Source organism: Lemur catta, chromosome 20 (genome assembly GCF_020740605.2).
Source record: "Lemur catta isolate mLemCat1 chromosome 20, mLemCat1.pri, whole genome shotgun sequence".
Taxonomy (NCBI): domain Eukaryota; kingdom Metazoa; phylum Chordata; class Mammalia; order Primates; family Lemuridae; genus Lemur; species Lemur catta.
In genome coordinates, this window is record NC_059147.1 from 19,271,387 (window position 1) to 19,286,806 (window position 15,420).

The 15,420-nt window shown below is 33.5% G+C and overlaps 1 protein-coding gene across 3 annotated transcripts in view; it reads right to left on the reverse strand.

The window, feature by feature from the left end:
* The window catches only part of HYDIN (HYDIN axonemal central pair apparatus protein), a 296,336-nt gene that overhangs the window by 227,565 nt on the left and 53,351 nt on the right, over positions 1–15,420 (reverse strand). For all 3 annotated transcript variants that reach the window (XM_045534000.1, XM_045533999.1, XM_045533998.1), the window contains exon 8: positions 2,539–2,740. In XM_045534000.1, coding sequence (XP_045389956.1) covers positions 2,539–2,740 — 202 coding nt within the window. The remainder of the gene's footprint in view (positions 1–2,538; positions 2,741–15,420) is intronic.

A 15,420-nucleotide genomic window follows, 5' to 3' on the forward strand; every position in this document is an offset into this window, starting at 1 on the left:
CCCATTTAGGATAGGTTCTCCCTGCTCCATGCTTAGGAAAAAAGTCAACCATTCTTTCTACTTTTTTTTTTTTTTTTAACTACAGAGGCTGAAGAGGGAATGGGAGAAAAGGAAAAGGTTGGTCCCCATCATGAGCATGAGAGTCAAACACAGAAAGAATAATGCCAGGGACACCTGCTCAAGCCTTGCTGGGAGCTCAAGAGAGAAGTCGCCCATTAGCTAAAGATCTCACTGTTGCTTTTCAGGGATGGGCAAACCTCTGCCCACAGCAAGCTGTCAAGGACAATTCTGCTTTATCTGCCACTGATGTGTGGCCTGGACACAACCTGAGAATTTGTGAGGTGGAGCAGGAGGGGCCTATACCTGTAGCAAGAGCACCATCTCCTGCAGAGGGGCAGCTATTCAAGGACAGGAACTAAATGTTCAGCCAACTGCAAACGTCTCTGTGCTTGCCATGCTTTTCAAAAAGATGAGCACTTCATGGCAGTTACTTCAAGGACAAGGATCCATGGCTAACAACACGGAATTTGTGGCAGGCTTGGGAATCCATCAAGGAACAAGAGAGGGATGGGTGAGAAGTGCTACCCTGGTCCAGTAAGAGACCAGGCATAGCTGGACTCCATTTCCCCCCTTGCCCTGGGTTCCTGGCACTCAGGAGAGAGGAGAGAGGTAAGGCAGGGCACACATTCAACAGACTCTTTACTGAGATAAAACAATCCGGCTTGGAAAAACAGGAGTTATATGGCTGTATGTCATCCAAAGTGAAAACGAAAGTATTTTTATTTATCTGAAGCCACTTTTCAAGTTCATTGTTTAAAAGAGGGCTGTGATCCTACATGATAATATTAGGCTGCCAATCATGGTTATGAAAATGCTATCCTATGTTGTGCCCTTGTTACAAAAATATTGCCAGAAAAAATAATAGAAAGATCAAGGGAGATAGCAAAAGAAAGACAATGCAAGAGAATAGGAAGAGTAAGAGTCTTAAAAGACAGTGTTAAAGAGACAGGGGTATGAGTGATATGGAAAAAATAAATAAATGCCCATCCACTGTGGCTGAAATTATATTCTCAATAGCATCTCTGATAACAATTGGTTTTAATTTTTCTAGAGTTGATCTGCTGGAATTAACTTTCTTACATACTTTTTGGACATTGGCACTGCATCAATCACACATTATCCATATAGTCAAACGCAGACATGGTTGAAATGAAAGCTGGCTTTCCCTCTTATAACGTGTACTTGTTCTCCCCAAGAGGTCGAGTCCATGGGACAAGTGTGACAGTGAAACGCTACTTGTACTGCTGTTTCACTTTCCGTATTTGTACCTCCTCTCCCACTTTACCTGTAAACATGTTTGGGCCAGTCTGACCGCTGGTAAGCACATGTGAGCTGGGGAACTGGGACAAAGGAAGCAATGCACGAGCCATTTCCCCTTGCCCTTTTAAACCACGGGTATTCCTATGCCATGAGACCAAATGAAGTTTTTAGGCAGGAAAGGTTTTTCTTTTCTCACTTTTTAAAGATGGCACATTGGCGATCCAGTGATTAAAGCTCATTGTCTGAATGACAAAGCTTCTGGCCCACTGTGTCCTGTCGTTGTCATGGCTCCTTCTGATTCAATTAGGGACAGCACACTAGGGGGCTTTCTGCCTGGTTTCCAAGGACCTAAGACTTTTATTTTTATCACATACGAACTTAGTTTTAAACAAAGCTTTGAAGCTTCCCAGGGCTAATCTTTAATGAAAATGGAGAGGCAAATAAAAAAGGCTAAAATAAATTCCAATGAAAGCAGCAAAAGTGTTAATTCAGGGAGGTTGGGACGAGATAAAAATGAAAATGGAGCTTAAAAGAGGCAAGGGTGGATTCAGTAAAAAGAAATATTCAAAATTTAACAGTGATGAGATTAGTTAAGCTAAAACAGTTTGGTTTTACATTTTATTAATTTTCTCTACTGCCAGAAGCACCATTTTAAAAAGCAGAATATTAAAGATAGCAATAAGAAATCATTATTAAATTATCTGGCTTGTAGGGATCAAGCAATGCTCCTAAAATCAAGAATATAAAAGCCATTATATCTAAGCCCTTCTTTTTCTTCATTCATATTTTCTGGAAATATCTTTTCACTGAAAAAAATTCCACATTGATGCCAACCCAAAAGAGACTATTTTTAGAAATTCTTTATGAAAGCTGACCAACCTGGTTAGGGTTATTAAAAGAAATACAGACATGTAGATTCATTTTGAAAAAATAGTGAAGAATGATCTATTTGTTTTTTAAAATCTAAGAGTTCCATCACTGTTAAATTAAAACCAGGTTACGATTAACTGAGGATGAACAACATTCTGTTCCACATAGCTCAGCTCAGATTCTTTAAATGAGCAGCTCCAAACGAGCATCACACACTACACCAAGTTAGAAAAATTTGACATTGTTTAAGTTGGTTAAAAACTTACTACAAAATTCACTGATTTTTTCATAATAACTGAGTTTTACACCCCCTCTTTAATTATTGCATATGTGATTTTCGTTACAAACCTATGCTTTTCTCTGTCCTCTTCTTCCTGGGTAGCAAATATCTTCCACTGGAAATGGGCAATGATGTTACTGCGGTTGTGAATGGTTACAGTTCGCTGATTGGCCAGAGTTATGTAGGTTTTCTCGATGATCAAGGAATTTTTATCCAGCCTTATATTCATGTCTATAGCAGCTCCATAGAGGGATACAAACACTTTTTCACCTAGGAATTAACAAAGTGCAAACATACTTCAAGATGTTTGATAGATACTCTTAGGCTATTTTTAGAATGATACTCTTAGGCTATTTTTTTCCCCAAGTCAAAGTTAGGCAATGTAGCATAAGTATTAGGTATTTCATTCTTTCCCCCTCAGCCCCATCAATCCAGAGATCAGACATGATCCGAAAACTTAGATATTATGCTTGGTACCATTATAGAAAATCAAACTATCTTGCTTGGTCATTGTAAGAAATACATAAAATATGAATTGTTGTGGTGAGTGCTCTAAGACTTTTTTTTCTTCACAGTCTTCAATCCTTATAGCCTGACTGGAAGGGCAACTGATTTCTAGAATTACAACCATATGCATCATCTTTAGTTCATGCATGAGTTGGAATTGTGATTCTTAAAATGTATACCTCAGAAGAGCTTCTCAGTGTAAGAGAATTTAGGTCCAATCAAGTACAGGGATCAGGAAGGAAAATCCAATAATGTCAAAAATAGAAAATTGACTATTTAAAAGGAATCATATCTTTAAACAACAGCAATTAAAACAAAAACAAAATGCAACACATGCACACATAAATACACATGCATCTGCCATATCTGGGTAGTGGTTACATAAAAGGAAAACAAAAACAGACAAAAATTATATTTAAAATTTAAATTTTTAAAATATTAGGACCACTTTTATTCAGTATAGCAATTTAAGCCCTTGACTTTATTCAAGATGCACCAATTACCTTAATTCTAGGTGTGAGGCCCTGGGCTTTCAAGAAGACACAAACCTACAAAATATATTCTTTTTGATTTTTGCAATGTCACAGCAGGTGTATTATTCTGACATCAAAATGGAAAAACAAAATACTTAAATACTGTGAATATTTTGTTGATCTACGCTACAGAAGTTTTCATCAGAGCCCAGAAAGCATAATTACTTGTACCTTATTTTTAGCAAACATTTCTCTACATTCACTATTGTATGAACCAAACTGCCACTCAGTAAACTGATAACCCTTTATACATTTTAAATGTTCTTTAGGCTCTATTACTTTTAATACAGAAAAACCTTCTCCAAATTTTAAAGAAAAAGTAAGGATCTAGGCATTTGACACTAAAAATTAAAATTTTTTATTAAAAAATTTATTCATAGTGTCAAAATTTCAAGTACAATAAAAGCATATATGTTGAAACTAAAATGTCTTTCTCCCCTTCACTTAATCCCAGGCTCATTTTCTAGAGGTAAAAACTGTCAATATTTTCATACTTCCCAAAACAAAGGTATGCATTCTTATCAACTTTTAAACTTTTTGATGAGTGTAATTTAACACTCTGATGAGTGAAAACTCATTATTGCTCTAATTCACCTATTTTAAATTATGGATTATGTTAAGCACCTTTCCATATATTAATTGGCTTAAGCCAAAAAGAAAACCATCCCCACAATAAGCTGATACTCAAAGATGAGGGTGAACTAGAAGTAGATTAGCCTTAGTACAGAGTTAAATATCAGGCTGGAATTGCCTACGTCTTGCAGAGAATTTCAACCTTGAATTTGGTGGTCATTGACAGGTTATGCCATGAGATATCTGGAATGAAGAGTTCATTTCTCTCTGGAGGAAGTACCTGCATTCAAAATTTCAAAATTTGTAATATTTTTTAAAAAGCACATAGCCAAATATAATGAGGCAAGCAGAGAAATAAAACTCAATGTGTTAGAACCAAAACAATACAAAAACAATAGATACAAAAACAATAGAAATAGACCCACACACAAAAAAAAAAACCACATACTAGGAATCATCAGACATAGACTAGGAACCAATTACACTTAGTATGTTTAAAGAAACAAATGGATGAGATTGAAGCTAAGTCCAGAAAATAGGAAATCAAAAAAATTTTTAAAAACTTGAAAAGAGCCATACTCTAGGACTTATAGAAATAAAATAAAATAGCCTAAATTTTTAAAAATCTCAAACAACATACTTAATAAAAGAATTTTATTTTTTATAAAAAATAGTGAAATGGAAGATAGTTCAGAAAATAAAAACTGCAATATGAAGAAACAAAAATATATGGAAAACACACAATGAATGGGTAAGAGACAAGGTAGATAAAACGAGAAGGTTTAATAATATTTAATTGGAAAATCAGAAGGAGAGGATACAGATAATGAAACAAATTATTTCAAGAGATGATAACTAAGAATTTTTTAGAATTAATTAAAGACATCAGTTGACAATTCAAAAAGCCCAGTGAAAGCTGAATGGGATAAATTGAAAGAAATTCCTACCTAAATATATTGCAGTGAAATTAAAGAAAACCAAAGACAAAGAGAAAATCCTAAGTGCAGTCGGAGAAAAAAGATTATTTTCAAAGGACCCACAGTTAGAATTACACCTGACTTTTCAATTGAAATAATGGAAACTTAAAAACATGGAACAGCATCATCAGTATGAAGAAGGTAAAATCAATCCCAACCAAGAATTCTACAGAAGTTTTTAAGCTTTTCTTCAAATCTGCAAATATGTCTCTTTTGTCTCCACTTTTTAAGGATACTTTCAATAGTGAAGAATAGTTTAGCCTTAGTATACAGTTACCCAGCACTTTAAAAATGCCATATTACTGTCTTCTGGCTTCCATAATTTCAGCTGAAAAGTTTTCCATCAGTATTATCAGTATTCCAATACAGTAATAATGTGTCCTTTTTTGCTGGGTACTTTTATTATGTTCTCTTTGCTTTAGATTGCAGCAGTTTTACTATTAATATAAGGTGTTTACGTTTGACTTTCTTGTATTTGTACCACCACAGGCTTGCTGAATTTTGTGAACCTATCGATTAATGTCATACATAATTTCTGAAAAATTCTCAGCCAAATATTTTTACCCCATTCTTTCTCTCCTCTACTTCTGAGACTCCAGTTACACCTTTTAACTGTGTTCCATGTGGCTTTTATTTTCTGTTCTTTTTCCATTTTATTTTTGTTTCTTTCTGTGCTTCAATTTAAATATTAATATTTTTTTCAGGTTCATTAATTCGGTCTTCTGCTATATACTTTCTGCTGCTAAACTTATACAATTAGTTCTTAATTTCCAACATTGTATTTTTCAGTAAAACATTGTTATTAAAATCTGACAAAGATAAAACAAATAGGCCAATCTATAGGCCAATTGCACTTCTGAATATCAATGTCAAAATCCTGAATAAAAAATTAGCAATCATAATCCATCAGCACATTAAAAGAATGATACTTCATAACCAAGGAGAATTTATTTCAGGAATGCAATAATGGCTTGCTATTAGAAAATCTATTAATGTAGCAATAGATCTAAGGAGAAAAATGATATGATCTCCATTAATGCTGGAAAAAGAACCTCAAAAAATTCAAAACACATTTTTTAAAAAGTCTACAAAATGGGAACTGATAGAATTAAAACAGTATAAAGTGTCAATAATTAAAAGAGCATGGTATCAGTGCATAAAGAGACAGGTTAATGGAATAGAATAAAAAGTCAAAACAGACTCAAATATACATTAGAATTTAGTCATTATAAAGGCATCTCAAATCAGTGGTATAAAGGTTAATTTTGTAACAACAACAAAAAAAGATGTTGCTGGTACAATTTCATAGCCATATGGAAAAGTATACCTTACACCAGAATAAATGTCAAGGGAATCAAACATTGAAATGTTTAATAAGAAGCCATATGTAGAACAATACAGAAGAGAATTTCTTCATAACTTTAGAGAGGGGAAAGTCTACTGTGATTCAAAATTCAGATTCCTCTAAAAAATTAAGAAGCCTGATTACTTAAAAATGAAAAAGAAATTCTTCATGGCACAAAACTCCATGAGCAAAGACAAAAGAAAAGACTGTGGAACATATTTGTAACTCATATCTGAGACAAAGGAATTAAATATATAGTTGACCCTTAAACAACATGGGGGTTAATAGTCCTGACTCCCTACTCAGTTGAAAATCCATGTATAAGTTGTGACTCCCCCAAAACTTAACCACTGATAGCCCTACTGATAACATAAATAGTTGATTAATACATATTTTGTATACTAAATGTATTATATACTGTATTCTTACAATAATCTAGAGAAAATAAAAGATAATAAGGAAGAGAAAATATATTTATTATTCATTAATTGAAAGTGGATCATAATAAAGATCACTATTCTCATCATCTTCATGTTGAGTAGGTGGAATAGGAAGAAGAGGAGTTCGCCTTGCTGGTTCAGGGGTGGCAGGGGCAGAAGAGGTAGGGGAGGTGGAAGAAGAGGTGGGAGAGACAGGCACACTTGCTGTAACTTTTATTGAAAAAAGTCTACATATAAGGAACCATGGAATTCAAGCCCATGTTGTTCAAGGGTCAACTATAAATAAATAGCTATTAGAAATCAATGACAATCCAATAGAAGAATTGGATAGAGTTGCAAAAGAAGAAATATAAGGACTCCTATATGCATAAAAAGATGTTCAACTTTACTCATAATAAATGAAAATAAAGATATACTTATATATCACCTCCCCAACATCAGATTGATAAAATAATAAAGTTTGAGAACATAATCTGTTGTCAAGACTGCAGAGTAAAAGGTGTTTTCCTATGTTGCTGTGTGAATGTAAAATAGCACCACTCTTGCCTACCCCATGGAGTGAATCAGGCAACATAAATCAAAATATCTACCAAATTTATAAAACTATTTACCCTCTTGCCCACTTCTAAGAATCTATCCTATAGATGAGCCAGAATACGATGAAGGGTATTTATGACAGCATTATTCTTAATAACAATAGAAAAAAGCTAAAGTATCTATCAAGAGAAGGGTGGTAAAATGATCAGTGCTACATCTACAAGAGCAATACTGTGTATGTGTAAAAAAGTACACAGTGATAAGGAAAGATCTCCAGGAAACAGGGTGTAGAGTTATTTATATAGTATGTTACTGTGTGTAAGAAGGGAAAACAGGAATATGCATTCATGTTTGCATTTATTAGCAGAAAATCACTGAAGGATATATGAGAGACTGATAAAATGGAACTGAGACAGGGAAAATGGGGCAGGGTGGAAGCAAGACCTTCTAATATGCTGCTAAAATGTTGCTTTAATTTTTGAACATACAAATACATTACCTATCTAAAACCTTAAATGTAAAGAAGAATATGTGCCTCCAATTACATGTAAAGCTGCCAGATAGCACTAGTAATAAAATATAAAATAAAAGAAGATACTCTCATTTCATGACCATCAGACTAACAAACAAAAATCAAACATATTTGACAATGTTGCTGTGGCGATATATTGGCAAGGATGTGGAAAACAAGTATTTTCATACACTGTTGATGGAAGTATAAATGGGTAGAAACCACTTGACAAACCAAGCTCAGTATAAATTTGCCCTGTAACCCAGCAATTGCACTTGCAGGTATTTATCCTAAAGGAAAATCTCACACAGCAGCACAAGAAGACATTGTACGAAGATGGTCAATGTAGCATTATTTGTAATAGCAAAAAGCTAGGAACAGCCTAGATATTCAATTTTCACATACTGGAATGTGGTAGATTGTTCAAATTAATCAGAATAATATGTATCTACATGTTTAAATCTTTAAAACAATGTTGAATGAAAAAAGCAAGGTGGAGAAAGCTATGTACTATATGATACCATTTATATAAAGTTTAAAACTACTCAAGACTATATATAGTTGATGGATAAGTAAATATGTAAGAATAGCATAAAATGCAGCTCCTCTGAGGAGTAAGATGTGGGAATTAGATCCGGAAAAGGTAACAAGGTGGCTTCAAGTCTATAATCAGTTTAATTATCCAAAAGATAAAACCTCTAAAAAGAAATGTCTATGGAAAATGTTGAGACGTGTCAAATATAACAGGTATCTATTATATTATTCTCTGTGCTTTTGTGGTTATCTGAAATATTGCATTGTTTAAAAAATTAATCAAGCAAAAAAAAAAATCCAAGGGCTTGTTTCACACAAATCTAGGGGTCAGAGAGACTAATGTCATCAATTTCAGTTGCTCACTGCAAAAGTGTTCCTGCTCAGAAATACAGCGAAAGCTATTAATTTTTTTCAAGAACCATCTAATATTGATTTTTTTCACCACTACCTTCCAAAAATCATCAGATCCACAAAGTGAAGGAAGCAATAACTCTTCTCGTATACCCAAAGATGTTGAAGTACTTGGTTTTTATATCCGAATAAAGACACCTTAAAAAGTGTCCCCAGCCCTTAACTACTTAGAAGACTGATAGGATGGAAGTGGTGTCATGCTTCTGGGAATGAATGAGGCTGTCTCAACATTAGCATTTTTGTGCCCTTGGAGCACCTGTTCCCACCCTGGTTCCTTTTTTGGTTTCTGAGGTTGAATGCCACAGTCATTGTTGATGGGGTTAGACACAGTCATTTATTATGTCTCAGTAAAGATATATTTTATGGAAGGTCTCACTGCCTCTTGCCAGTTTTGCTACTATCAATCAAGCAAAAACAAGTATGAACAAAACTAACTTTACAAAAATAAATGTGTAGCTAGCTATATACACAATACATTTCATGCTGTGGTTTCAGTACTTTCAGACAATAGAGGACACTAAATAAGATATACGAGTGGAGCCATAGATTTTCCAGGGAAATAAGTTGATGAAAAGAATGTTTCTCATCACTTGGTCGCAGCAGGGTCAGGTTCACTACTGTAGTTAACAGCTGAGCCAAACTTCCTTGGAAGTGTTTTCTTTGTTCAGGAAACTTAAATTAAGCAACTTGACTGAGCTCACCCAACCTGTCACTGATAATGCCCAAACCAGTGTTCTTAATCTGCACAGAAGTCAGTGTGGGACTGCAGTAAGTTTGCTGGCCTCAGAGGCTCCCAAAGACATTCAAGTCTCAGCTTTACTTAGATGTAAAGTCATTTAACATATGTGGGCTCTGGTTTACTTATCTCTAAAATGAAGGCAGTTAAAGAAATGTCCTCTAACGTCCCTTTAAATACTAACATCTGGTGATTTGAGAATCTCCGCTTGTTATCAATTTGTAAAAACCTCATTTCATCGCCCTAAACAGTCCCCTGACAATCAAGGTGTCCTCACTTCTGCTACTCTCTATCCTAAGCTATGGAATAGGAAACGAAGAAAAGTAGGCCAAGTAATGTTTCCATTGCCTCTAAAGCCAGGCTAAAGCATTGGCTTCTTTTATGATAACTACGTTTTTGCTGATTTTTTAATTATAATGGCACATATTTATAATTAATTATAATAATCACACAATTAAAACAAAGTTCATGCAGGTAAGTTTGCATAGATATACTCAGATATTATTTAGTAATTTCAACCGAAAAGTATCATATCATACTCGATTACTTAATATGGTATATTTTGGTATTCCTTTATTAGCCTGTACAAAGAAAACAAGAAATTCTTCACGGTTTTAGAAGGCTTACTAGAGTAAGTATATAAATGATCATAAAGCTGCCCTGTGAAGCACTAATATTATGATTGCATGTACGTTTAATAATATTATCATACCTTTGGGGGAAAAAGCCTACTTGCCAATTTCTGACCCCTGAATTGAAGAGTAGCCTCCTCAGTAAGAGACACAATACTTTAAAAAATCCTGAATAAGTATGTCAGCTCTGTTTCCTGATTATGCCAATCGTTAATGTCACCTCTAAGATGAGAGCAACCTCCCCAGGCATTGAAGAAACAGCACTACTGTACTCCTACTGCTAGTACTCATTCTAGTCACCAAAGGTTCAATAAGGATGTCTTTTTAAAAAGCCTGTTCTAATATTAATATTTCTTTGAGCCCTTATATTACATATAGTTTCTCAATTCTCAGTTGAAAAGTGCAAAACTTAAGCAGTTAACAACCATTTGTCTCTTAAGAATCAAATGTATTTTCACTTCTCAGTTTTACTGAAATTATAGAACGAGTCTACTAGTTGTTCTGTTTTGTTGTTATCAACGAAGCCTTGAGTAACTCTATTCTTTCTTCTGGAGAGATGAGTTTGTTAAAAGGTATCACATTACTTCAGTTCTTTCTCAATTTTAGACTATAATAAAAAGGTAACTAAATCATTTCTGGGGTCAAATCGATTGTCTAAACAAACTTGATTTTACTACACACAAGCACCCACAGGGAGAAAGGAGGGAAGAATTCTGGTTCAGGAAAACATTAAGGAGTAAAATATTAGATATTGGTGAAGCTTTATACTCAACCTCCCTAATTGCCAGAGCACTGGTTCAAACTCTGATTGTCAGAGGAAAAAAAAAAAAAAAAAGTAAAGAAATCCTCCAGCTGCATTTAATCAAGAATATATCCAGTGGATGGGGCAGAAACTGAAGGAACAAACACAACTGCTGGAAATGAGAGTGAGTACTTCCTGCTGAGGAACGTCAGTGCTGCTCCTTCTGGAACATTGTTTGAGGAAGTACAAAGAAAAGACTTTCATCAACAGCTCATATTAAATTTCCCTCCTTAAATCAATTCATATTTCAAACAGCTGCAGAAAGTTCAATCAGATGCTTATTTAGTGAAATGAGAAGCCAGTGATCACGGCTGCTTGGAAAAGCTTCCTGATTAATTGTGTTCAGGCAGTCATTACCATTTTTCACTAATGGAAGGTTATGGGTTCTGGTTATTGATAACCCACAATAAAGACTGAAAGCATATTCTTAGCAGCAGTTTATGTCATGGAAGGAAAAATGCTACAAGACAGTTTGCCTCTCTGAAATCTTCAGAAAATAACTTTATTTATTCACCAAAGTTGACAACACAATCTCAGGGGGTAGAAACCAACTTTTCCATGAATGATCAAATTTTAATACACAAATATTCACTGTGGTTCATCCTACCTTTCCTTTAGCATAGAAGCATAAATGTAAGTATGGGTGTCGTTCCAAATGTTTATATGTAAGTTAACTCAAGATCCAGGGCCACTTGGAGAATGCAGCTGCATTTCAAAGGCAGCAGATCAAGAGAGCAAACATGCACGTGTAGTCACCTGGGAGATTAGACCGTCCACTGTGGGGAAAAGAGCACTGCCCAGGAGTGAAGCGTCTGAGTCTGGGTTTTAACTGGGATTCTAGTTGGGCTTCTGACTCATTACATGACCCTGGGCAAGCCACTTAATTTCTTAGGGCTTCAGTTGTTCATTGCTAAAATCTAAGGTCTGGATTAGATTATCACCGAAGTCTTCTCTCCAGTTTTGATTCTATGGATCTATGAGCACTCTAAATCAGCTGGACTCAAAACTCAACCAAATAAAATTTTTTCAAATTATATCCCAACATATGTAGACTTGTTTCTTTATAAATTATACTCATATACTATAGTGTCCACATGTCATATGTATTAAAAATACACTCAAAATACTAAAAAGAATGAGATAAAGATGAAATAAACAATATTTTAAAGGTAATTTATTTAATATATTAACCAACAATTAATTTAGTGAAAGTAAAAGGATTAACTTAATTATTTTTCAAACTCCTTGTTTAAAAACCTCATGATACAGTGATCTACAGGTAATTGTAAAGCCATAGTTTTTCCAATACTTAGTTTTAGGGACCGACATAAACAAAAATGTTACCTCAACAAAGATATGGAGATCCAGACAGAAGAAATGTTACTACTGATGGAGTTTATTAACACCCGTTTTTTTTCCAATTTCATCCACTATCAACATTAATAACACAAAGGTTTTTGTTGAAATTCAGCTAATAACTTTCCCATAATGGTAACAATTACTTAATAGTCAAACAGAAGATTCAAACTCAAATATATCAGTAATTGCATTCAACATAAAAGGACTCAATAATACAATCAAAAGACAAAGATTTTCAGACTAGACTTAAAAAACAGCCTCCTAGTGATGCTTCCAAATGTCACACTTTAAATATGAAGAGACAGAAAAGTTGAAAGTAAAAGGATGAGCAGAATGTACTATGTCCACACTAATAAAAAGAAAGCTTCTATAGTATATATGTATCAGATCGAGTAGATTTTAATGTCAGAAATCTTACTAAAGATGCAGAGACATTTTATAATTATAAAATGGTTAATTATAACAGGAAGCTATAATAATCCTAAATGTGTATACACCAAGTATTATAGCCTCAAAATATAAAAAATGAAAATTGAAATTAAAAAAAAAAAAGAAAACTGATAGCACCAAAAAACAGAAACATCAACACCATAATGATAGTTTGGATTTTAATAACATCTTCCAGTAACTGATAAAACAAAGAGACAAAAAATTAGTAGAAATGGAGATTGAATAACGTGGTTATTAACAAACTCGACCTAACTGACATTTATGGAACTTGTACCCTTTTCAAGTACACAGGGAATATTTACCAAAATAGAACATACTCTAGGCCATAATGTAAGTCTCAACTAATTTCAAAGCCTGAAAAGCCTGAAATTATATAGGATTTTTTTTCTGTCACTGGTGGAATTAAACTAGAAATCAATAACAGAAACATAACTAGAAAGTTCCCTAGTATTTGAATATTAATCAACACATTGCTAAATAGCCCATGGGTCAAAGAAGAAATAAAAACGGAAATTCTGAGATGTTTCCAATTAAGCATTAAGGAAAATGAAACATGTAAAAACATATAGGCTGAAGATAAAGTCAACTTTAGAGAAAAATTTATTGTCTTCAATGCATATATTATTCATATAAAAGAAGAAAGGTTGAAAACCAATGATCTAAGTATACGTGCTAACAGCAACAGTACAACAAATCAAACCTGAAGAAAGTAGAAGGAATAAAATAATAAAGAGCATAAATATCAATGAAATTGAGAAGAAGTTAACAATAAAAATAACCAACTAAATATTGAGACTCTTTGAATAAACTAATGAAACTGTTAAAGCCCTAACAATACAGATCAAGAGAAAAAAAAAGGAGGAAAGACCCAAATGACCAATCTCAATAATGAAAGAGGAGATATCATTAAGGATCCTAAAGACATTACAAAGATTAGGAATGGTTTGGAACAATTTTATGCCAACAAATTCAAGATTTTAGAGTAAAGGAAAAATTCCTTGAAAAACAATTTAAGAAACAGACTCAATAATGTAAAACTTGCCCCCCTCCCTTTAAAAAGCTGGGTTAGACAGATGGCTTGAAGAATAAAATTTTCAATTATTTAAGGAAGAAATAACAAGAATATTTTTAAAACGTTTTCTAGAGAATAAAAAAATAATTCCCAACTTATTTTATGAGACCCAATTTGTTTTGTTAGACCAAAACCTGACAAGGGCATTACATGAAAAGAAAATTGCACACAATCTTTCTCATGAACTTGGATGTCAAACCAAACTCTCAAACAAAGTATTGGCAAATCTAATTCAGTGATATATTAAAATGATGATATTTAAAACTTGCATTTATCTTACAATGTAGCAGGGATTTAGCATTTCAAAATCAATCACCATGTTAGAAGAATAAGAGTATATTCAAGTCAAATATATTCAAGTCAATAAGATTTTGAAGATTGTATTGCGTGGCTAGGACAGGAGATAAAGTCCAGCACCTGCCCAAAGTTGGGATTCTAAATCTAAAATTTCAAAACACAAAAAGACATAAGATATTATGGTTGAAAACCAGCAGAAACAATAAACAACAAATTAAATAAATAGATTTAATATATTTGAATTATCAGATACAGAATATAAGTAACCATGTTTAGTGTATTTAAGAAATAAGGGGGAATCTTGAAAAATAAAAGAGTGGAGAACAATCAGATTTGACAAGGACCAAATAAAATTTCCAGAAATGAAAATAATTATAATAATTAAAAAATTAAAATAGCAGATGCGAGTTCACTAAAGAGGGAATTACTGAATAGAATAATGGATAAGAAGAAAGTACCCAGATCAGTCTACAAAGAAATGGGAAACATAAATTAGAAGTTAAAAAGCATGAATAATAAAACAATAACAGATTAAGTACAAGAACAATGAAGTAACTCTAATCAGGGTTCCAGAATGAGACAACAGGAATGGAGAAGAACCGATAATATATATGGGGAGAAAAAAATTACACATGGTCCCTACCTCACACATACACAAAAATAAACTAAAACTATAACCTTTCTAGAAGTAAACAAAGGAGAGAATATATTCATGATCTTGGAGAAGGCAAAGATTTCTCAGCATGGAGGCAAAAAACAATCTTAAAACAGAAATATAATACGGATTTCATCAAAATTAAAAATTGCTACTCAGTAAGAAATATTATTAAGGAAATAAAGAAGCAAACTATAGACTGAGAGAAAATATTAATAATACATATATCTGACAAATGACTAGTATTTAGAATACTGAGTTATAAAGGATACTTACAAATTAATAATAAAAGAAAAAACAAGCAAAAGACTTTAACAGACACTTAAAAAAAGATATATGAATGGCCCGTAAGCACATGAAAAGGTCCCCAACATCATTAATCATTAATTAAAACCACTGTCAGACATCACTTTACACCACTAGTGTGTCTAAAATTAACAAAACAATACTACATGTAGGCAAGGATGTGAAGCAACTGGAACTCTTACGTTGCTGGTTTGAGTGTAAAATAGCACAACTACCTTGGAAAATTGATGTCCTTGATGTATCATGAGCTGCACTTTTAACCTTCCCCCATTG